Consider the following 22709-nt stretch of genomic DNA (forward strand, 5'->3'; position numbering starts at 1 on the left):
TTGTATTAGAATCTTCAATTTTGTGGTTCATGTATTGACCATTTCACAACCACCAACAATTCCATGTTTACTGTCATTTCTTTAAGGTTAAAAATAAGCATCTCAAAGTTCTCTATGGAACAAAAAATGACATTGAACCATAGAAGCAGAAGTTCAGAGAGATGACCAACACTTGATCAAAAATATGAGTTATATAAGTATGTTAAAAAAGAAAAACCATGTAGAGAGATTTGGAGTGGAAATTCCAGAGTTAGCACCCTGGGCTGTTGAAGGAGCTGCTACCAAAATTGGAATAGTCAAATGGATGGTCTGAACTGGAGGACGCTGCAGAGATGGGGAGGCCAAGGAGGAATTTGTAAACAAGGCTGAGCATGTTAAAACTCAGGCTTTGCTGAACTGATACAAATATAATTGGGAGTTAATTGGTGAATAGAATTAAATGCTAGTTACAACTATCACATGCTGCAGTATTTTGGATGATCTCAAGTTTACGGAGGGTGGAGCTTATGAGGCTGGGTAGAAAATGCCAAAGTAGTCAAGCCTGGAGTTAAAAAGACACTGATGAGAATATAGCAGAGGACAGTTTGAAGTAAGAGCAATGATTCCTATATGAAAATAGGCAGACTTCAGTGAAAGTGCAGCTTTGTGTTTGAATGTTTGTCTTGGGGCCAGATATGGCACAGAACTTGCAAGAGATGTAATTCAACTATAAACCAGTTGCCAGGAAGAGGGGTGAAGTTGGTTAGGGAGCAAAGTTTATGACAATGGTTTCATCTTCCCAGTATTTAATTGGAGGAAATTACAGTGCCAAGTATGGAGTTATATCATGGCTTTTCCTGAGAGCAATTCCAGACAACAATTCCATCAGACTCATTGTCCTAATGGAAGGCAAACAATTTTTTGCACTGACCTTTCTTGTGTTTTGCAATCGGAAACTAATTCCATTCCACAGCTACTAGATCCAGGCTTTTGTAATGCCTAACCACATGTTTCAAAAGCACTTTATTAAAGTGAGATGTAATCTTGTTTACAAAAACTGATGAAAAAGCAGGCAGTGACAAGTTTGCTGTTAGTGCAGGAACTGAAAAAATGTTGTCAAGTCTGTTTGCAGAACATCAACTGAATTAATCATTGCAGTTACATAAAACAATACAGTACAGGAACAGGCCCTGTGTCTGCCAGGTGCCATTCTAACCTAATCCTAGTTGCCTGCACATGGACCCTTATATTCTCCACCTGTTCATAGAACTAGAGTTTTCAAAGATTTTACACTTTGTATTCACCGAGGTGGTACGATGTATGAAATTTAGGCAAAAGTTGTTTTTTGCACCAAAGGGTTGATGTGATTCTTTTAGTATTTTACGGTGTTAAATTAAGCATAATCTTATAAAGTTGTATTTTTAATCTACTCTATTAGAAATAAAAAGATAAGTCAGACATTTGATTATAACAGACTATTACACAAACATCAGCACTGACATTCTCGTAATTGTTTTTATTCATTCACGGAATGAGGGTATCACAGGCTAGGCCAGTGTTTATTGTCCATCCCTAATTGCCCAGAGAACAGTTAATAGTCAACCACATTGTTGTGGTCTGGAGTCACATGTAGACAAGACTAGGAAAGGATGACAGTTTCCTTCCCTAAAGGACATTAGTGAAACAGATGGGTTTTTCTCACTATCAACAATGGATTCATGCAATTAATTGGTCTCTTAATTCCTGATTTTTAAAAATTGAATTCAAATTCCACCATCTGCCGTGGATTCACATCCGGATCCCCAGGGCATTATCTGCGTTTCTGGATTAACAGTCCAACGATAATAACACTAGTCCATCGTCTTCCCAAAAATTCATATTCTAGGATAAGTGAAGGGATAGTTTAGTGTAAATTACAAAATACAAGGGAATGCTTTTAGAATCCTAAAAAGAGAATATTTCTGTGTATTTAATTTGGTTTCTAAGCTACAAGCCAGAAACCCAAGTTCCTAAAATTGAGTAATGTATTTTAAGCAGCGTTTTGCTTGATGTCTCTGTTTTGGCAATGGCTCTGCCTTCAGAAATACTTCAAAATGTATAATAATAATGCTCTGACTATCCTTTTCCATTTTCCCTGTGTTTATGATCCATTCTTTATTACCTGACCCAGTATGTTTTGAGAGTCTGAGTTGCAGATAACATTGCCTTTCTTTTTCTTGTCTTTCTTTTAAGAGCCCTTCTTGCAGGTGGAGGCTTTTCCACATGGACATATCGACAGGGTTATGATGTTAGCATTCCAGTTTTTAGTCCATTATCAACAGATGTCAACTTACCTGTGAAGCAACCTGGGTAAGAATCAGCAGCATCATTACTGGAAATCTTGATGTTTTTTTACATTCCTATTTTGTCAATATTATTTATAAGTTTGCAAATGTACTGCATTAAAGTTATGGTGGACAATCTTGATAACTGTTTAGTCATCTATGTTGCAGACTTAGATTAGATTAGATTAGATTCCCTACAGTGTAGGGACAGGCCCTTTGGCCCAACCAGTCCATACCGACCCTCCGAAGAATGACCCACTTCCCTCTGACTGATGCACCTATGCTGTGGTTCTGTTCGTCGAGCTGGAATTTTTTGTTGCAAACGTTTCGTCCCCTGGCTAGGCGACATCATCAGTGCTTGGGAGCCTCCTGCGAACCGCTTCTTTGATGTTTCCTCCGGTGTTTATAGTGGTCTGTCCCTGCCGCTTCCGGTTGTCAGTTTCAGCTGTCCACTGTAGTGGTTGGTATATTGGGTCCAGGCCGATGTGTTTGTTGATGGAGTTTGTGGATGAATACCATGCCTCTAGGAATTCCCTGGCTGTTCTCTGTCTGACTTGCCCTATGATAGTAGTGTTGTCCAAGTCGAATTCATGTTGCTTGTTGTCTGCATGTGTGGCTACTAAGATAGCTGGTCGTGGCGTTTCGTGGCTAGTTGATGTTCATGTATGCGGATAGTTAGCTGTCTTCCTGTTTGTCCTATATAGTGTTTACTGCAGTCCTTGCATGGTATTTTGTACACTACATTAGTTTTGCTCATGCTGGGTATCGGGTCCTTCGTTCTGGTGAGTTGTCTGAGCATGGCTGTTGGTTTGTGTGCCGTTATGAGTCCAACGGACCCGATACCCAACATGAGCAAAACCAATGTAGTGTACAAAATACCATGCAAGGACTGCACAAAACACTATATAGGACAAACAGGAAGACAGCTAACAATCCACATACATGAACATCAACTAGCCACGAAAAGACACGACCAGCTATCCTTAGTAGCCAAACACGGAGACAACAAGCAACATGAATTCGACTGGGACAACACTACTATCATAGGGCAAGCCAGACAGAGAACAGCCAGGGAATTCCTAGAGGCATGGCATTCATCCACAAACTCCATCAACAAACACATCGACCTGGACCCAATATACCAACCACTACAACGTGATCCCATGGGTGTTCCGTTGATTTGTTCGTATATCTGGTTGTTGAATGTGAAGTGTGTTGTGAGGCACAAGTCCAGTAGTTTAAGTATGCCATCTTTGTTGATAGGTTCAGCGTCCTGTTTTCTGTTCTGTATGTCCAGTAGGTTGGCTATTGTTTCTCTGGCTAGGGTTTTGTCAATCGAAGTGAACACCTATCCCTATGGGCAATTTAGCATGGCCAATTCACCTGACCTGCACATTTTTGGATTGTGGGAGGAAACCGGAGCACTTGGAGGAAACCCACGCAGACTTGGGGAGAATGTGCAAACTCCAAACAGACAGTCGCCCTGGTGCTGTGAGGCAGCAGTGCTAACCACTGAGCCACACCACCACCACTGCCCAAGCAAAATGAATTTGGTCGTGGGAAATATTTACAGGCAGCATTCCACTGTTCCAATTCACTTTGTGTGTAATTGAAAGAAATAAGACTGCTTTTGCAATGAAGATTTAAGCAATAACTACTGATGGTTTGGCTTGTAGTGATCACTTGAAAGGACCTGTCAGATTATAGAAATCCCATTCTTCCAGTCATAAAACACTGAATATTTTATTCAAACTTCATCGTACAATTGTTTACATTCAGGTAGAAAAAGCTGTCTCAAGGTAGTACTTTTGCAAACTTACTGTAAAAGTAGTAAACTTCAATTTGCAATATGTTTGAAAATTAATGCTGAGAATTTAAGAGTTTCAAACTTGCTACAGTGTAATTTAATTTGAATTCTCCATTTGTTAACAAACTCATCAAGCAAATTGTTGCCATATACTGTACACTGTTGCACATGTTCCTGTTGAGTAATGCGAAGTAGATATTCATTGGACTTGATGCAGGATGAGTTTAGGATGCCATTATGGATTTCTGTTGTTCAAAAGAAAACAACTCCTTCTCCTGAAGTGCAGTTAAATTCTAGGATGGGATATGATAATGTAAAGAAAACATTCCGAGCAAAGGTCTGTTATACGATCCTATGTTATTGTTAGTGTAGAATTCTCCTGACAACCCTTTGGCCCGAAAGGCAGAAACCACTTGTTTGTGATTCTTTTTTGCTCTAAGTGATTTTACCAACATACTCAAAGTATGAAATCAGTTGAACAGATTTACAGTACATCAAAGATACATCACAAATATTTTTAACTATGAAAAATAATACTCTTAATATATTTTTCAGATATAGAACATATTTTATCTTGTCAACACAAACTGCTATCCATCCAGAATATCGCACTGAATTGGAGGCCATAGAAGCAGAACATGGAGATGCTCTGCTAAACCTAGACAAATGTACCAATTTGTCAGAAGGTGTACCTTCTACAAGAAAACGTTGTCACAAAAATCAAATCTTTGATTACCCACAGATTCTACAGGTATAATACATTTAAATGATTATTGTTAATTCACAATATTGCTTACGTATAACACTGAGTTTCAGCTATCGTTTTGAGATGGGAGTAGTGTTTGTGCCAGTTGCTACTGCATCTATTTTTAGCTGAACTAACTTGTAACAACGTTTTGGAACATGACTGCAAGGCCATGATGGGAAAAGGAGAAACAAATGGGCATATGTGCAAACTATTGGTGTTTTTCAGTCACTATTTTTGAGTCTTTTGCCTGTGTTGGCAAATATTGGCATCACTCCCAGTTTCTTTAAGCTAGGTACAATTGAATTACCCATGGGAATAAGTACTTCATGGCAGAAGATACCCACTGTTTAACATATGAGAAAAAAGCTCTCTGGCAAATGCTATGGGCATGCTGTGCAATATCGATTTGACTACGTTCTTTGATTTATTATTAGCTGCAATGCTGGTGTATAGAAAATAGCAGATATTTTTTAACTTCACCAGTTAAGCATAACAGAAGAATTGTTTTTTGAGTCCAGTGATTCTTAGTTGGAACTGAAGAAGGGTCACTGGACTTGATGTTCACTGCTTTACTCTCCAGAGATGCTGCCTAACCTGCTGAATTTCTCCAGAACTCTGTTTTTGTTTCAGATTTCCAACGTGTGCAGTTCTTTGTTCTATTTTAGTATTTAGTTTGCTGCCCCAACTCCTCCAGATATGCCCACCTTCAAGAAGCTCTGACAAGATACTCATTTGAGTCTTTCTTCTTGTTCACCATCATTACTTTCATTTTCACTGCTAGTGTTTGACTAAAACCTGCCACCACAGCCACATCTCATTCCTGAATGGCTGTCTGCGCTCAGACTTACCCCACATGGATTCCAATTGAACTTTGAACTTTTTTGTTTCAAATCCACACAGAATTACAGATATCTCCATGATGTACAGTGCTGCTCAGTCAGCTATGCTTGCCAGATTCTGGGGTGCTCACTCAGTTGTCATGTGCTACTATGTGTATATACTTGACCCCTCTCTTCATCATTTTCACCTCATGCTAATGCAAATCTGTCCAGTCCCCAAGTTCTGTTTCATTCTTTGGCTCGGTTTTGAGTTCTCAGTTCTCTAGCATCCACAGTTCTTTGCTTTATATAAATAAGAATGGAAGTAGACTTTGTAGTCCCTTGAGCTTTCTTCTTAATTCACTAAGATGATGGCTCACCTTGATTTAGCATCCACAACTTAATGGGGTACAGAATTCCAAAAATCTATAGGAAATTTCTCCTTGTCTCACCTGGTTTAAATGACCTATTGTCCTGAGACAATGCCCCCATTATTATTAGGTCACAGCAACACATTTAGAAAATTATTGTTTTTAAAGGGCAATGGTGTTTGAAAAAGTTATTAACATTCTTTGAGGCTATAACGAATGGGGAAAGGGGTTTTATCATGGAGTGCTAGTGTCCTATCTCTAAGCCAGAAGCTAAGTGTCAAGTTTCATATGCTTCTAATGTCTGTCGTAACATTTCTGAACAAGTTAAATTAAAATATCTGTAACAAATAGGGTGAATAAAGGGGAGCCAATAAATGTAATGTACTTGGACTTTTAAAAGACATTCAGTATGCTGCTACTTAAAACGTTACTACAGAAGAGAAATGCATATTGAGTTGGGATGAGGAAATTGCCTTATAAGAGGAGGTTGAACATGCTGGGTCTCTGATCATTGACGTTTAGAAGAATAAGATGTAGTCTTATTGGAACATATAACATATAAGCCTTGACAAGGTAGATGCTGCCAGGATGTTTCTCCTAGTTGAAGAATCTAGAACTATTGAGCACAGCTTAGGAATAAAGGGGTTCCCATTATCAAATGTGATGGGGCTAAATTTCTTCTTTGATGTCGTAATCTTTGGAATTCTGTGCAGTAGTGAGCAGTGGAGCCTGGGTCAGTGAGTACATTTAGAGCTAGGTTTCACAGATTTTTGATCATCAAGGGAGTCAAGAGTTATGAAATGCATGAGGTCACTCATTAGTCATATTGTTATGGAATCAATGGCTTTTCCTGGCTCTTATAATTTTTGTCACTTTGGGAAGATATCCAGTGTTTGTGGGAATTATGTTTATTTGGAACTGTCACCTGTTCTAGCTGTTGTACTAACAGCCTGAGAAGATGAGAGTTGGTTGACTGTCCAAATTCTTGGCAGAAAACAAAACAGAACTGAAAATACACATTAAGTCAGTTGGCCTACATTTGTTCATTTCTTGTTGGGCAATAGGCAATAAGTGCTGACTCAGCAAAAGCTACACCAGATGAGTGAATTGCAAAAATACCACCATACTAATTGAAATCTTCCCTATTCATTTGTAATGCTTGTTGCCAGGAAATTTTGGTGAGGTCCATTTTTAAATCCGGTTACTCTACTTCATTTTGCACGGAGTTTAAAACGCATTCTTCTATATTGCTTCACAAGTTGTGCCTTGATGTATTTACATGCTTATGCTCCACCAGTTCAATATGTGAGTCACCATCACATTCTGATTAATTGCTTTGTGATTGTACATAGATTTTTAGGAGCCAGGAGTGAGTTACTCTACAGAATTCCCAGATTGTGACCTGCACTTGCAGCCACAACATTTGTGTGTCTGGTCCATTTTTAAATCACTGTTCACTGGCAATCCCTCCAAATATTGCTGGTGGAGGAGTCAGCTTCAACAATGTGAACAATTCTGCGAATATTATCCTTGAAATCTTGTCCATCAGACTAAATCCTACCACTTTAATCCTCTGCTGTAATACAACAAACCCACTGATTCCAGTATGAGGCACCACTTCTGACTGGTTTCACCCCCAAGGCCCCTTACCAACAAGTTTTTGCATTTGTTCTGTTGCTTTCCCTGGCACCAGAGAAGCAACATATAATTTGTGATTTCTGTCACGATTGGAAATTAACATTGGCTAAACCTGTAATTATTGTTTCCCATTAAGATGCCTATTCTTGGGATAACTTCAATTTGGCTTCACAGCGTGCTTTTAATGGATTACTTTGTCTGTGCCCCTGTTTTATGTGAATTGCAGTTATGGAGATGGGTAAATTCAGACTTCAGAATTTTCCTGAACTGATTCCTTCTGTGACTTCACTCCAGCAGATGTCCACCCCAGCAGATGTCCACCCATTTACAGTCCTCTGTTTGTATAAATTTTGCAGCTGAATGGGATTGAGTTTACCAAAGTTCACTTTTGGTTTTTCGATGACTAGAGCAACCCCAGCAACACTTTCCCTTCTGGTTTCTGACTGTCATCTTGACTCATTTATGAATCATTATTAGTTCACCCTCTATTCCTGACTTTCTACATCATCTAAATGTATGCACTCAGAGCTTCTGATTACCTTCAATATAGCTACCTGACAATAATCCTATCAAAGTTTGTGTGACATCTACAAAGCATGAGTCAGAGTGTAATGGAATACTGTCCACATACTGAATGAGTGCAGATCTACAGCACTCTTTTTAAGCTCAACACCATCACACTTGACTTGTGCTTTGTGGGTGGCACACAGACTTTTAGATGGCAGGAAGTGAGCTGCTCACTACAGTTATCAAATACTGATCTGTGTTATAGCCGTAGCATTTGTATATCTGGTCCATTTAAGTTTCTGTTCTCTGGCAGTCCCCTCCAGGATGTTGATCGTGGAGGCTTCAGCAATGGCATTGCTACTGAATGTTAAGGGAGGTGGATGGGGAGGTGTTCAGGGACAATCTCTGGTCCACACGCACCAAACAACCTCATTGCCCTGTGGCCAAGCACTTTAGTTCGCCCTCTCACTGCCCCAAGGGCATGCAAATCCTGGGCCGCCACCACCGCCAAATCAAAGCCACCCACCAACTAGAGGAAGAACACCTCATCTTCCGCCTCGGGATCTTACAACCATACAACATCAACATTGACTTCATTAGTTTCAAAATTTCCCCACCCGCCTCCATCTCATCCCAGATCCAACCCACTAACTCAGCACTGCCCTCTTGACCAGACCTACCTGTCCATCTTCCTTCCCACCCATCCACTGCACCTTCCCCACTGATCTAATGCAATTACGTCCTACCTGCATCCGCCCTATCGCCATCCCATCTACCTTCCCGACCACCACCCTCACCCCATTTATCTCGCAGTCTTTCCCCTTCCACATTTCTGACGAAGAGGTTATGCCCTAATTGTCGACTCTTCAGCTCATCGGATGCTATCTGACCTGCTATGTTTTTTCCAGCACCACATTTTTCGCCTCTGACTCTCCACATCTGCAGTCCTCACTTTCACGTAGTTACGTAACTAATCGTCTAACCTTTAGGATAAGTGCATCATCCACTGTCATTGATTTTTATATCTAATATAAACTTAATATAAAAGGCTATTGGATCTTAGATTAATTTAGATGTAACTTCATAATTGATTTTTGAAAAGATTCATAGGTTGAGTTTCTTGTTTTATTTTCAAAATTAAGGTGCTTTATATTGCATATCAATATCTTTTAGTTACTTTGAAATTCCTTCTTTGAAGGAAGGGTGTTAGCTAGAACTCCAAGAAAATTTCATGCTGCTTTTTTGATATTTTGTTTTGTGGGATGCAGAAGCCAGTATTTACTTCTCATCCCTAATTACCTTTGAAAAGGTGTGGTGAACCACCTTCTTGGACTGCTACAGTCAGTATGGTTGTCTTTACGTCCTTAGTGCTTAGTCCGATGGGATCTTCACCATATGTTCGAATCAGTCAGATGGCAGATGAGCCTTGATTTTCAGCCTGAGCTGAAGGATGACATCTTCTATAATACAGGACTCCTTCAAATTGAGTACAAGTCATTTTAGATTGTGTGTTTGGGTCAGAGAGAGACCCTTGATTCCCATATCAGACAAGAATGTTACCATGTGAGCCAAAATGTTCTGACAGCAGTGTTATGTTTCAATTTTTATGAAGAAAATTATTAAGCTTTAGATTGTAGGTTATTGAAGTTTTATATATATATATATATATATATATAAAATATATAGGAAAAAGTTATTTTGGCTTTTGAGTCTAAAATTTTAGAATTATTTCAATGATGTTATAAAACAATGGCATGAAGAGAAAAAGAACAGGGCAACAGATGAAAATGTTGTAAAAAGTAAGAAGTAATGATTAAAACTAATTTTTAAAATAGAATAAAACTGAGTAAGGAGCAACGTTATTCCAGTAGCAATATGTTCTCTTGACCCTCTGGAAAATCCGAAGTATTTTGCAGAGCAAGAAGTCAATACATTGACATACCAGAATTTGAAGATGAAATATAGTTCAATGGAGTTTCTTTCACTTTTATTATTAGATATGTAGATGCTTTGTATCTATACTAATTGTTCCTCTATTTTAGTGGCAAATAAATAGGGGAGGAGGAGGAATTTTGCAGCCTGCGATATGCAAATTTCATCTGGTGGCATGGTATATGAAAGGGGCTGACCAGGTTGCCATGGTTACAAAAGAAACTTGCAATGTTAAACCTTTCAAAAATCTGTTATCTCAGTATTTTTATAACACAGATGGAAAAGATTTTCAATTTGGTGTCTCGATAAGGAGTATCTCTGCATATGTGCAATCCCAAAGGTGGTTTTCAAAGCGTATTTTAGACAAAATACATACACAAATTTCATCATTATTTCACTTCTCCTTATGTGGGAGATGGTGGCGGGGGGGGTGCAGGGAGGCACCAGCTGTTAGGAGAAATATATCCTTTAGTCCCTAGATTTATGATGGTACTTAGAAAACCTTTTCATCATATAACCTTACATTCCAAGTACTATTTATATTTGGTGCCCTTCATTTGAACTAGTAGTTTCATCTTCCATTAACTTTTTAATGTCTTAACTATTAAGAGGTGATCTACATGATTCATCAATGAAATATCCCAATTGTATCTGCCAAAAGGACACGAGACACTCTCTAAAATCAGTGGCGACATCTTTTGTCCTCTCCTTCCCACCACTCATTCATCTGCAACGAAATATAGACTTCATGTGATGCAAAAGAAATTTTGCCATTTGTTGTTATTGAAATAGAACTTAAAATAGACATTTCCTATTCTGAGTATGCATTAATTAGATTTCTTGACATAGATTGACCTCTCAATATTGTTCTTCATTAGTCCATCAAATAGAGTTCTAATCATTGTTTCACTCTCTTAAATAAAACATGAGACCAGCAAGATGATTCTTACAATAGCATGTGGTCATGCAGAGGAATTATATCTCTGAAATAGAATTCTATGTTTCTAGTCTTCATTTTGTTTCACATTTGCTTGTTTGTGTTTCAGTCTGGTGATACTTGGACCATTTATAGCATAATTTTATGCCACCTTATCTAAATCATCACCCTTCATGTTAAACTTTGGTGACACTGTCACACGTTTATATATACTTAACACAGGAACGGCCACTCACAGCATAATTGCATAAATTGTTTTTATAATTATTCGAAGAATGAGCAAGTGGAGCTTGCTAACACGGGGAATATTTGAAGTGAAAATTATAGGTGCATTTACCAAGACAGGTATACAAGGGAGAGGAAATAGAAAGTTATGATGATAAATTTGGATGAGGAAGAATGGGATAAGACTAATTAGAATATAAACACGCATAAGGGCTTGTCCAGCTGAATGCCTCAATTCTGTACTGTATGTCTAAACAGTTTTCTGAAATCTCCTTCACTAGCCCCAGTGGAACTGTTCTGGTTTTAGTGTGTCTGGATTTTGAAGTCTTCACTCCAGTCTTTGTTGTTTTACATACTTGGAAGTTTGTAATGAAATACATTCAGTGCGTGGACTACAAGAGAGGTTAGACTGAGATCCAGATGATTGTGAGTAAATAAGGATGTCTAAAAAAAATCATGAAATTGACATCTATCATTTTAATGAAAACATGCACAGAGACACAGCTCTTGCCACAGTTGTTTTCCCAAGGATCTGTTTTTGTAGACTGATGTTATTCTGTGCCATACCTTCAGTTGGAAAGTAAAATAAAACATATTTTGAGTCCTTGCTAGTTTTGAAAGCTAAGTTATTTAAGTATGAGTTTTCTGCCAAGGGCACTAAGGACCGTCACTTTCTCCATACAAGCTACATTGTTAACTTGGGACTGTTTGCTGTTCCTATCATTCATGAACTCCCATCAGCAGTACCTCTGTGAAGGTATCACTGAACAATAGTGTTGCTTTTTGCTGGCTTTGTCACATATTAAGGAATAAGTGGAACTGATGAGTAAAAGTTAGTTTATGATCCTGGTTTGTTGAAAGTACTATCTGGGTGCCTTTTAAAAGAGGCCCCCAGCAATTGGAGCTCAAAGGTCTTGTCAAGGAGCAGTACTTCCAGCTCTCGCGAGCTGTCTCATGCAAGTCTCTGTCACTAGCCTCGTTGGCTACGCACCACACCTCATGCTAGCATGTTCATAGCAAAGGGAGAAGCATTTACCACTGCCTGAGCTTTAGAGATTCCTTGCACCAGTACCATTTTTAAACTGAAGCCATGAACAGCTGAAGTGTTGCCAGGCAGGAGCTGCCTTTCACAATTGCAATGTTGGAAAAATGTCCCAGAGGAGGGCAATGAAAAGATTTTAGCTCCACACTTCGTAGACTGGGGCCAAGAGGTCCGGATGGACGGATAGTGCAGAGGAGGGATGTCTATTTCCTCAGTGTCACCAGAGCAGAATACAGCACCAGACCCTGTCAGCCTGGTCTGAGGTTGCCATCCATGGTCCGGAGGAATGCACATTTATTGTCTGATTCCTAGTTACCCTTGAGAAGGTAATGGTGAGTTGCCTTTTGGAACTGTTGCAGTTCACCTACTGTCAGTAGACCCATAGGGAGGGAATTACAGTATTTTGACCCAGGGATAGTGAAGGAACAGCAATATATTTCCAGGTTATGATGGTGATTGAATTAGAGGTGAACTTGCAGGTGATGGAGTTCCCATGTCTCTGCAGCCCTTACCCTTCTAGATGGATATGGTCATCTGCTTGAAAGGTGCTGTCGAAGGATCTTTGGTGAAATTCTGCTGTGCATCTTATAGATAGTACGCATTTCTACCATCAGTGCTCAGTAAGTAGCAGGAGTGGATGTTTCTGGATATGGTACCAAATAAGCTTGCTGCTTTGTCCTGGTGGTGTCCTGCTTTGATGTTGTTGGAGCTGCACCCATCCAGGCAATTGGGAGTATTCCTTCACACTCCTGACTTGTGCATTTTAGACAGTGGACAGGTTTTAGGGAGTCCGTGGGTGAGTTAATCACTGCAGTATTGCCAGCTTCTGCTTTGCTCTTGTAGTCACAGTATTTATATAGCGAGTCCAGTTGAGTTTCTGGTCAATGGTAACACCCAAAATGTTGATAATAAGGTATTCAGTGATGGTACCACCATTAAATATGAAGGGATAGTGGTTAGATTGTCTCTTATTGAAGCTGATCATTGCTTGGAATTTGTGTGGTGTGAATGTTACTTTCCACTTGTCAACCCAAGCCCGGATATTGTCTAGGTCTTGTTGCATTTGAACACTGACTGCTTCAGCATCTGAGGAGTCGCACATGGTGTTGAATATTGTGCAATGATTGGCGAACATCTGCACTTATGTTCTTATGATGGAGGGGAAGTCATTGATGAAGCGGCTGAAGATGGTTGGACTTAGGACACGACCCTGAGGAACACTTGCAGAAATGTCCTGGAGCTGAGTTGACTAACCTCCAACAACTACAACCATCTTCCTCTCTACTCTGTATGACTCCAACCAGCAAAGAGTTTGTCTCTGATTCCAGTTTTTCTAGGGCTCCTTGACTTAGGTTAATGACTTCCTGCACTGCATAAGGGCAAGTGCCACCATCTTTTCTCTGCCTCATCACACGTGACATCTTTCCAAGTGTCACTCACAAAGAGAGAGCTTGGTGCCAGTAGGCATCTAGCTGAAGGAGGTATCATACATAAGTCCCAGAAGTCTCTGGTCAGGACCCTCCACCCCACTCCAGTCATTACTCTCAACCCTGTGGTAATTTAAACCAAGGAGGATTACCTGGATCTGGTCATGCACTTTGCACATGTAGACCCTGTAGCCACAGGTGCCCCAAGAGTTGACCATCCAAAACCCCGAGGCCAATAGTACTATCCACTATAGGATAAGCTGTCTCCATCCCAGCAGCCAAAACAGGACTGCACCAAGATGTAGTGGGAGGGAAAATGGAAGTAGACAACCTTATGTGGCACAAGTGACACTTCATTGTCAATCTTATCACATTTGTAAATATATTTTCACTGTTTATCCTCAGCTATGTTAAGGAATCGTATTAGCTGCAACTACAAACATGAATGTACAGAGACCACCCGTCCTTAGTGCCATACAATGTTCTAACCCTATGTGAGCAATATTTATCCTTTCATAGTGCCCATTTTAACATTAAATATGGTCTTAATTAGATAAGGGAGCAAACTTCCATCTATTTGTAGTCAGTGACAGGTGACTTTGTGCAGCTCAGTTCCAGTGAATGATGTTCATAAAGAAGTCATGTCTGTGTTGCTTTAGCTGTTTCACTTTGCTGTTGGATGCTAAAGGTACTGTTCCTCACGAGAACAATCTCATATTCTTATTCAGTACAAAGGTTGTCCAAAATGACATCGCGTAGAAGTGTCTATGGAAGCATTTAATTAATGCAGTTTTTGCAGCAATTAGTTTCTTGGCATCATCCAGCTAGTGGCCTTGATTATACAGTATCAGTTCAAGAATTTAATCTTTAGATGGATCACGGGTCAGTTGATTTATTTGGCCAGTAACCCAATTAATTCATATATGAATGGAAGTAATAGACCTAAGACATCGCAAATCCTTTTTTTGAATTTCAGTTGAACTAAGAGTTTAATCATCTTGTGATCATCTGGGTCACTAATGTCCTTCAGAAAATGAAATCTGCCATCATTCCTTGGTCAGACATAGATCTGGTTTCAGAGGGGTGGTGATGTAGTGGTCATAACATAAGACTAGTAATCCAAAGGGAACGCAGGTTTGATTCTGACTACAGCAGTTGTTGGAACTTAAACACAATCACTAAAACTGGAATATAAAGCTAGTCTCAATTATTGGTGCCATGGAAGTACTAGTGATTGTAAAACCCACCTGGTTCACTATTGTCCATTTGGCGAGGGAATCTGCCACCCTTGCCCAGGTCTTGTGTGTGACTCCAGATGCACAGTAATATGGTTGATCTTCCCTCTGAAATGGGAAAACTACTGAGTTCAAGGGCAGTTAGGGATAGGAAATAAAAGATAGACTTGCCAGAAGTGCACATACCCAATGAAAGAATTTTAAAAAATTATTTGAATTATATAGCAAGGATATAGTTTGTAACTAGAATTCCCTCCCAAACAGCATTGTGTGTCTACTGGCAACAATGGACTTCAGTTCAATTGGGTAGCTCACCATCTATCACCTTCATGAGCAACTAGCAATGGGCAAAAATTACTGGTCCAACCAATATCATCCACATCCTATGGGTAAGTGAAAAAAAGTGGAGAAATTAGATTTTCAGCTACAACAGTCGAAGCAACATATAATTGTATAACTTGGTTCCTAAAGGTACAAATAAACAGTGTTCACTTTATAGCAGTCCCTAGCATACAGTGCTTCTCACATGTGCTCTTATGCATATGATTTATAATAGTCTATAAATTTTACAGTGATGATATATACTTGTGTGGCTTGGAAAAAATGATTTATTTTGACTGGAGCAGATGCGTATGCTTACGATTGGTAATTACCTAAATGTTCAAGTACTTTTCCTAGTTTTTAGAAACTCTGGTTAGCTCATTTATCGTATATGACATCTGATTTGTCTTATAAATTTTCTCAATAAAAAATGGATATAACTATAATTTTTTAATCACATTTTTACATTGGAATGTTGCAAATTATAGCTACAATAACTAGCTGAAATATTTAGAATTCTCTCACTAAGCCTCTAAGATTTAGCTAAGCATCGGAACCTTGCGATCTTGTCCAGATAATTTGAAATTCAGAAAATCGAATTGGGATAGTCAGCATGGCTTTATGCGTGGGAAATCATGTCTCACAAACTTGATTGAGTTTTTTGAAGAAGGAACAAAGAAGATTGATGAGGGCGGAGCAGTAGATGTGATCTATATGGACTTCAGTAAAGCGTTTGAAAAGGTTCCCCATGGGAGATTGATTAGCAAGGTTAGATCTCATGGAATACAGGGAGAACTGGCCATTTGGATACAGTACTGGTTCAAAGGTAGAAGACAGAGGGTGGTGGTGGAGGGTGCCACAAGGATCGGTGTTGGGTCCATTACTTTTTATCATTTACATAAATGATTTGGATGCGAGCATAAGAGGTACAGTTAGTAAGTTTGCAGATGACACCAAAATTGGAGGTGTAGTGGACAGCGAAGAGGGTTATCTCAGATTACAACAGTATCTGGACCAGATGGGCCAAAGGGCTGAGAAGTGGCAGATGGAGTTTAATTCAGATAAATGCAAGGTGCTGCATTTTGGGAAAGCAAATCTCAGCAGGACTTATACACTTAATGGTAAGGTCCGAGGGAGCGTTGCTAAACAAAGAGACCTTGGAGTGCAGGTTCATAGCTCCTTGAAAGTGGAGTCGCAGGTAGATAGGATAGTGAAGAAGGCGTTTGGTATGCTTTCTTTTATTGGTCAGAGTATTGAGTACAGGAGCTGGGAGGTCAAATTGCGGCTGTACAGGACATTGGTTAGGCCACTGTTGGAATATTGCGTGCAATTCTGGTCTCCTTCCTATCGGAAAGATGTTGTGGAACTTGAAAGGGTTCAGAAAAGATTTACAAGGATGTTGCCAGGGTTGGAGGATTTGAGCTATAGTGAGAGGCTGAACAGGCTGGGGCTGTTTTCCCTGGAGCGTTGGAGGCTGAGGGGTGACCTTATAGAGGTTTACAAAATTATGAGGGGCATGGATAGAATAAATAGGCAAAGTCTTTTCCCTGGGGTCAGGGAGTCCAGAACTAGAGGGCATAGGTTTAGGGTGAGAGTGGAAAGAATATAAAAGAGACCTAAGGGGCAACTTTTTCACGCAGAGGATGGTACGTGTATGGAATGAGCTGCCAGAGGATGTAGTGGAGGTTGGTACAATTGCAACATTTAAGAGGCATTTGGATGGGTATATGAATAGGAAGGGTTTGGAGGGATATAGGCCGGGTGCTGGCAGGTTGGATTAGATTGGGTTGGGATATCTGGTCGGCATGGACAGGTTGGACCGAAGGGTCTGTTTCCATGCTGTACATCTCTATGACTCTAATCACCATCACTGAAATATAATTATCTGGTCATCTGTTTTTGAGGCTTGCTGTGTGCTAATTGCATTTCCTCGATTGTGAAGCACCTTGGGAATTGTCAAGATTGTAAAGGCTTGTATAGCTGCGTCCTTTTTTATAATTAAAAGTTGAGGTTTGGACATGAAATGCTATCAATACTGACTGTAGACTGTGGTCTTCCATCCAATAGCTTTCCTTCCTCACTTGTCTGTAGTCAACTATTCGTTTTTTGACAAATTCTACATCTTGGTTTCAAATAATTCTATTTCTGTAGTACTATCTAAGCATAACATGCAGTAATAGAGTTACTTCCAAATTCAAACCTCTATTATTTTCAGGGTTTTCTTTCATCTGTATGCTTAGATAGCTAATATGAACTCTTTAAACTTTGGTGCAATGGTCTATCATATGATTCTTTTTGTGTAAGTTATTCACTTGGATTCATTCCAAGTTGCTGTATATTTAGTTTTATCCCCAACTTTAGTTTCAATATACATCTCCACTTCAGTCTGTCAATGCAAATGTAGATAAATGACTGTTTCATTTTCATTTTCACTTATACAGCAGTATTTAATATAGGTAAAAATATGTAATTACAGAACTATTGAGGGAATGAACAGATGCTGAACTGTGATGGGAGAAACTAAGAGATGTGACCAAAACCTTTGTCAGAAAGATAGGTTTTAAGAAGACTTTTAGAGACAGGGAGATTAGTGAGCGGAGAAGATTGGAAATTGCGTAGAATACAGCCTTGGTGGATAATTCATCTCTTGCAAAAGGTGAGCCGAAAGAAAGAGTAGAACAGTCTCCCGTTATTTCTGTGTTTGATTTTTACTTTGAATTTTCCAGGTTTCTCCCATTTCTCTGGTTGTATTATTTATGGAATGTATGCAAGGTTTATACCATTGTATACCTACATGCCCTAAAGATATGTCCAATTGATGGGTTATTTCTCTTTGGTCTCAGGAAGCCATGTTTTGTATTGTATTGCGTGGAGCACGCCTTGGGCAAGCTATCCTAAGTGATGTCCTTCAAGCAGGCTGCGTTCCTGTAATTGTTGGCGATTCTTACATCCTCCCATTTTCAGAAGTACTGGATTGGAAAAGGTATGCAGTGTACTGGAATTTTACTAGATTCCTTTCTCCAGCAAAATGTATATACATAAGCTGTTTGTACCAGCAATAGAAAATTACTTTTATGAAACAAAGAACTGTGGATGTTGGAGATCTTGGTAAAATCTTAGCAGGACGTATATACTTAGTGATAAGGTCCTAGGGAGCGTTGCTAAACAAAGAGACCTTGGAGTGCAGGTTCATAGTTCCTTAAAAGTGGAGTCGCAGGTAGATAGGATAGTGAAGAAGGCGTTTGGTATGCTTTCCTTTATCGGTCAGAGTATTGAGTACAGAAGTTGGGAGGACATGTTGCGGCTGTACAGGACATTGCTTAGACCACTGTTGGAATATTATGACAGTAGACAATAAGTGCAGGAGTAGGCCATTCTGCCCTTCGAGCCAGCATCACCATTCATTATGATCATGACTGATCATCCTCAATCAGTATCCTGTTCCTGCCTTATCCCCATAACCCTTAATTCCACTATCCTTAAGAGCTATGTCCAACTCTTTCTTGAAAGTATCCAGAGACTAAGCCTCCACAGCCTTCTGGGGCAGAGCATTCCTACACCCCCCACTGTCTGGGTGAAGAAGTTTCTCCTCAACTCTGTTCTGAGTGGCCTACCCCTTATTTTTAAACTGTGTCCTCTGGTTCGGGACTCACCCATCAGCAGAGACATGCTTCCTGCCTCCAGAGTGTCCATGTTGCGTGCAGTTCTGGTCTCCTTCCTATCAGAAAGATGTTGTGAAGCTTGAAAGGATGTTGCCAGGGTTGGAGGATTTGAGCTATAGGGAGAGGCTGAACAGGCTGGGGCTGTTTTCCCTGGAACGTCAGAGGCTGAGGGTTTACAAAATTATGAGGGGCATGGATAGGGTAAATAGGCAAAGTCTTTTCCCTGGGGTAGGGGAGTCCAGAACTAGAGGGCATAGGTTTAGGGTGAGAGTGGAAAGGTATAAAAGAGACCTAAGGTGCAACTTTTTCACACAGAGGATGGTACATGTATGGAATGAGCTGCCAGAGGAAGTGGTGGAGGCTGGTACAATTGCCGCATTTAAAAGGCATTTGGATGGGTATATGAATAGGAAAGGTTTGGAGGGATATGGGCCAGGTGCTGGCAGGTGGGACTAGATTGGGTTGGGATATCTGATCGGCATGGACGGGTTAGATTGAAGGGTCTGTTTCCTAGCTATATATCTCTATGATTCTATCTGAAACAAAAACAGAAATTGTTGATGAAACCTAAGCAAGGGGTCCCCAAGCAGAAAATGAGCTACTGTTCTTTATGTTTGTGCAAACCTACAACCCATTGGGCTTGACATCAAGTTGAATAACTTTAGAGCCTGATTCCATCCTTCCTATTTTTTTTACCCACGCTGATCGTGTTATGACTGTGCTTTCAGCAGTCACTCCTACTCTCAGCTTTCATTATCACTTATTCAACTTCTCTTCTGGCCTATTATCAATAATCCCCCGGGTCTGTCTATCTCTTTCATATCTCGATATCTCTCTCTCTCTCTCTCTCTCGGCTCTCTCTCTCTCGGCTCTCTCTCTCTCGGCTCTCTCTCTCTGCTCTCTCTCTCTGCTCTCTCTTCACCTATCCAGTCAACTCCCTCCACTTGCCTAGATGAGTGCAGCCCCAACAACTCAAGAAGCTTGGACACCTCCAGGACAAAGCAGTCCACTTGATTGACACCATATCCACAAGCATTTACTCCCTCTACTGCTGCTCTGCAGCACCAGTGTGTGCTATCTACAAGATGCACTGCAGAAATTCACCAAAGATCTTCACACAACACCTTCCAAACCAACATCCACACGGACATGGGCAGTAGGTATATAGGAGCATCACCACCTTTAAGCTCCCTTCCAAGCCACTCACCATCCTGACTTGGAAAAATATCGCTATTTGTTCACTGTCACTGGATAAAAATCCTGGAATTCCCTCCCTAACAGCATGTGGACTGTAGTTCAAGAAGGCCACCTTCTCGAGGGAAACTAGACAACAAATCTATCCAGCCAACAATTCCCATGTTCCACATATGAATAAATTTGTAAAAAGCCATTCAGTTGTAAGAATTACTACAAAGTCTCAACAAAGAAATGAAACTGGACAGCCCATATGGCATCAATTTAGGCACCAGAAACGCCAATTGCAGAAAAAGCCCTGTCAACCCTGCAAAGTCTTCCTCAGTAACATCTGGGGACTATTGCCAACTTTGGGAGAGCTGTCTCACAGAATAGTCCAGCAACAGCCTGACATTGTCATATTCATGGAATCATACTTTACAGACAAAATTCCAGAAACCACTATCACCATCCCCAGATATGTCCTGTTTCAGCAGCAGGACAGATCTAGCATAGTTGAGAAGAAGTTGCCCTTCTTCTCAACATTGACTCTGGACCCCATGAAGTCTTATGGCTTCAGGTTAAACATGGGCAAGGGATCCTGCTGACAACCACATACCTTCCTCAGCTGATAAATCCGTACTCCTGACTGCTGAGCAATGGGGGTGGCCCGAGCGCAAAATTAACTTTGGATGGGGGTATTTCAGTGTCTACGACCAAGAATGGCTTGGCAGCAGCACAACTGATTGAGGTGGTCAGGTTCTGCAGGACATATCTGCTTTTCTGGCTCATCAGATTGTGAAGGTTCCAACAAAAGAGAAAAACCATTGTGTACAGTTCTGGTCGCCACACTACCAGAGGATGTGGATGCTTTGGAGAGGGTACAGAGAAAGTTTATCGGGATGTTCCCTGTATGGGGATTTCAGCTATGAAGAAAGGTTGGATAGACTGGGTTTGTTTTCTCTGGAACGCAGGAAGTTGAGGGAATATCTGACAGAAGTATATAAGGTTGGGAATAGCATGGATAGAGTGGAAAGCATGAGGTTTTTTCCCGGAGTGGAGGGGTCAATTACTAGGGGCCACAGGTTCAATGTTCGGGACTTGAGTTGGGACTGAGCTTAAAACATGGACGAGGCAAGTTTTTCACAAAAAGAGTGGTGAGTGCCGAGAATGTGCTGCCAGGGGAGTGTTGGAAGCAGACACAATAGCAGCATTCAAGAAGCACCTGGAAGAATACATGAACAGAGGGATACAGATCCTGTAAGTGAAGACAGTTTTTTTATAGAAGGGCTAAATGTGTCAGCACAGGCTTGGAGAGCTGAAGGGACTGCTCCTGTGCTGTATTGTTCTTTGTTTGTAAACATATTCAGTCTTATCCTTATCAATCTGCTATCCACAGATGCATTTGTCCATAACCGTATCCGTAAGAGTGGCCATTGCACAAACCTTGTGGGAAAAGAAATCCTGCCTTCAGGTTGCGAGTACCCTCCATTGTGACAGTAACATTGTAATAAACTGGACAGACTTTGAATAAATCTAGCAACTCTAGACTGGGCATCCATGAATGCAGTGGGCAATCAACATTGGAATTACAATCCAGCATAATCATCAACTGCACGACCTGGCATATCCCCCACTCAAATATTATCATCAAACCAGGAGAATAACTTTGGTTCAATGGAGAGTGCAGGAAGGCATACCAGGAGCAGCAGCAGGCATACCTAAAAATGAGGTGTCTATCTGGTGAAGCTACCAAACAGCACTACTGGCATGCCACACAGAATGAGCAGCAAGTAATAGACAGAAGCAATCCCACAACCAACGGATAAATTCTAGGCTCTGTTGTCCCATGACATCCAGTTGTGAATGGTGGTGGATAATGAAACAACTCACTGGAGGAGAAGGCTCCACCAATATCCTCATCCTCACTGATAGAAGAGCTCAGTGTGTCAGTGCATAAGCTAAGGCTGAAATATTAACAGCAGTCTTCAGTCAGAAGTGTCAAGTGGATGATCCGTCTTGGCCTCCTCCAGTGATTCCCAGCATCACAGATACCAGTGTTCAGCCAATTTAATTCACTTTATATGATGAAACAGTTGAAGGCACTGGATACTGTCAGGGCTGTGGTCCTTGCAAATATTCCGGAATAGCGTTGAAGACTTGTGCTCCAGAGAAGGTCAGAGGCTAGGAATACTAAGGCAAATAACTTATCTATGGACTCCCCAAAGCCTGTCCACCATCTTTAAGGTACAAGTCAGGAGTGTGGTGGAATATTCCCAACTTGCCTGGATGGATGCAACTCCAACAACACTCAAAAAGCTTGAAACCATCCAGGACAAAGCAGCCTGCTTGATTGACACCATATTCACAGGCATCCACCCCTTTCATTGCCGAGGCTTTGTAGCAACATTGTGTCCTATGTACAAGATATGCTGTAGAAATCCATCGAAAATCCTCAGCTAGCACCTTCCAAACCATGACCACCTCCATCTAGAAGGTCAAGGATAGATACACAGGAACACCACATCTGCAATTTCCCCTCGAGCTGCTCCCCATCCTATCT

The 22709-nt window shown here is 40.6% G+C and overlaps 1 protein-coding gene across 1 annotated transcript in view; it reads left to right on the forward strand.

Moving 5' to 3' along the window:
• Positions 1-22709, forward strand: part of ext2 (exostosin glycosyltransferase 2) — a 166625-nt gene that overhangs the window by 61194 nt on the left and 82722 nt on the right. Inside the window, exons 4-6 of the mRNA XM_043706396.1 lie at positions 2212-2328; positions 4666-4861; positions 18155-18294. Of these exons, the coding sequence (XP_043562331.1) occupies positions 2212-2328; positions 4666-4861; positions 18155-18294 (453 nt within the window). The remainder of the gene's footprint in view (positions 1-2211; positions 2329-4665; positions 4862-18154; positions 18295-22709) is intronic.

This window comes from Chiloscyllium plagiosum, chromosome 16, assembly GCF_004010195.1.
Source record: "Chiloscyllium plagiosum isolate BGI_BamShark_2017 chromosome 16, ASM401019v2, whole genome shotgun sequence".
In the NCBI taxonomy this organism is placed as follows: Eukaryota; Metazoa; Chordata; class Chondrichthyes; order Orectolobiformes; family Hemiscylliidae; genus Chiloscyllium; species Chiloscyllium plagiosum.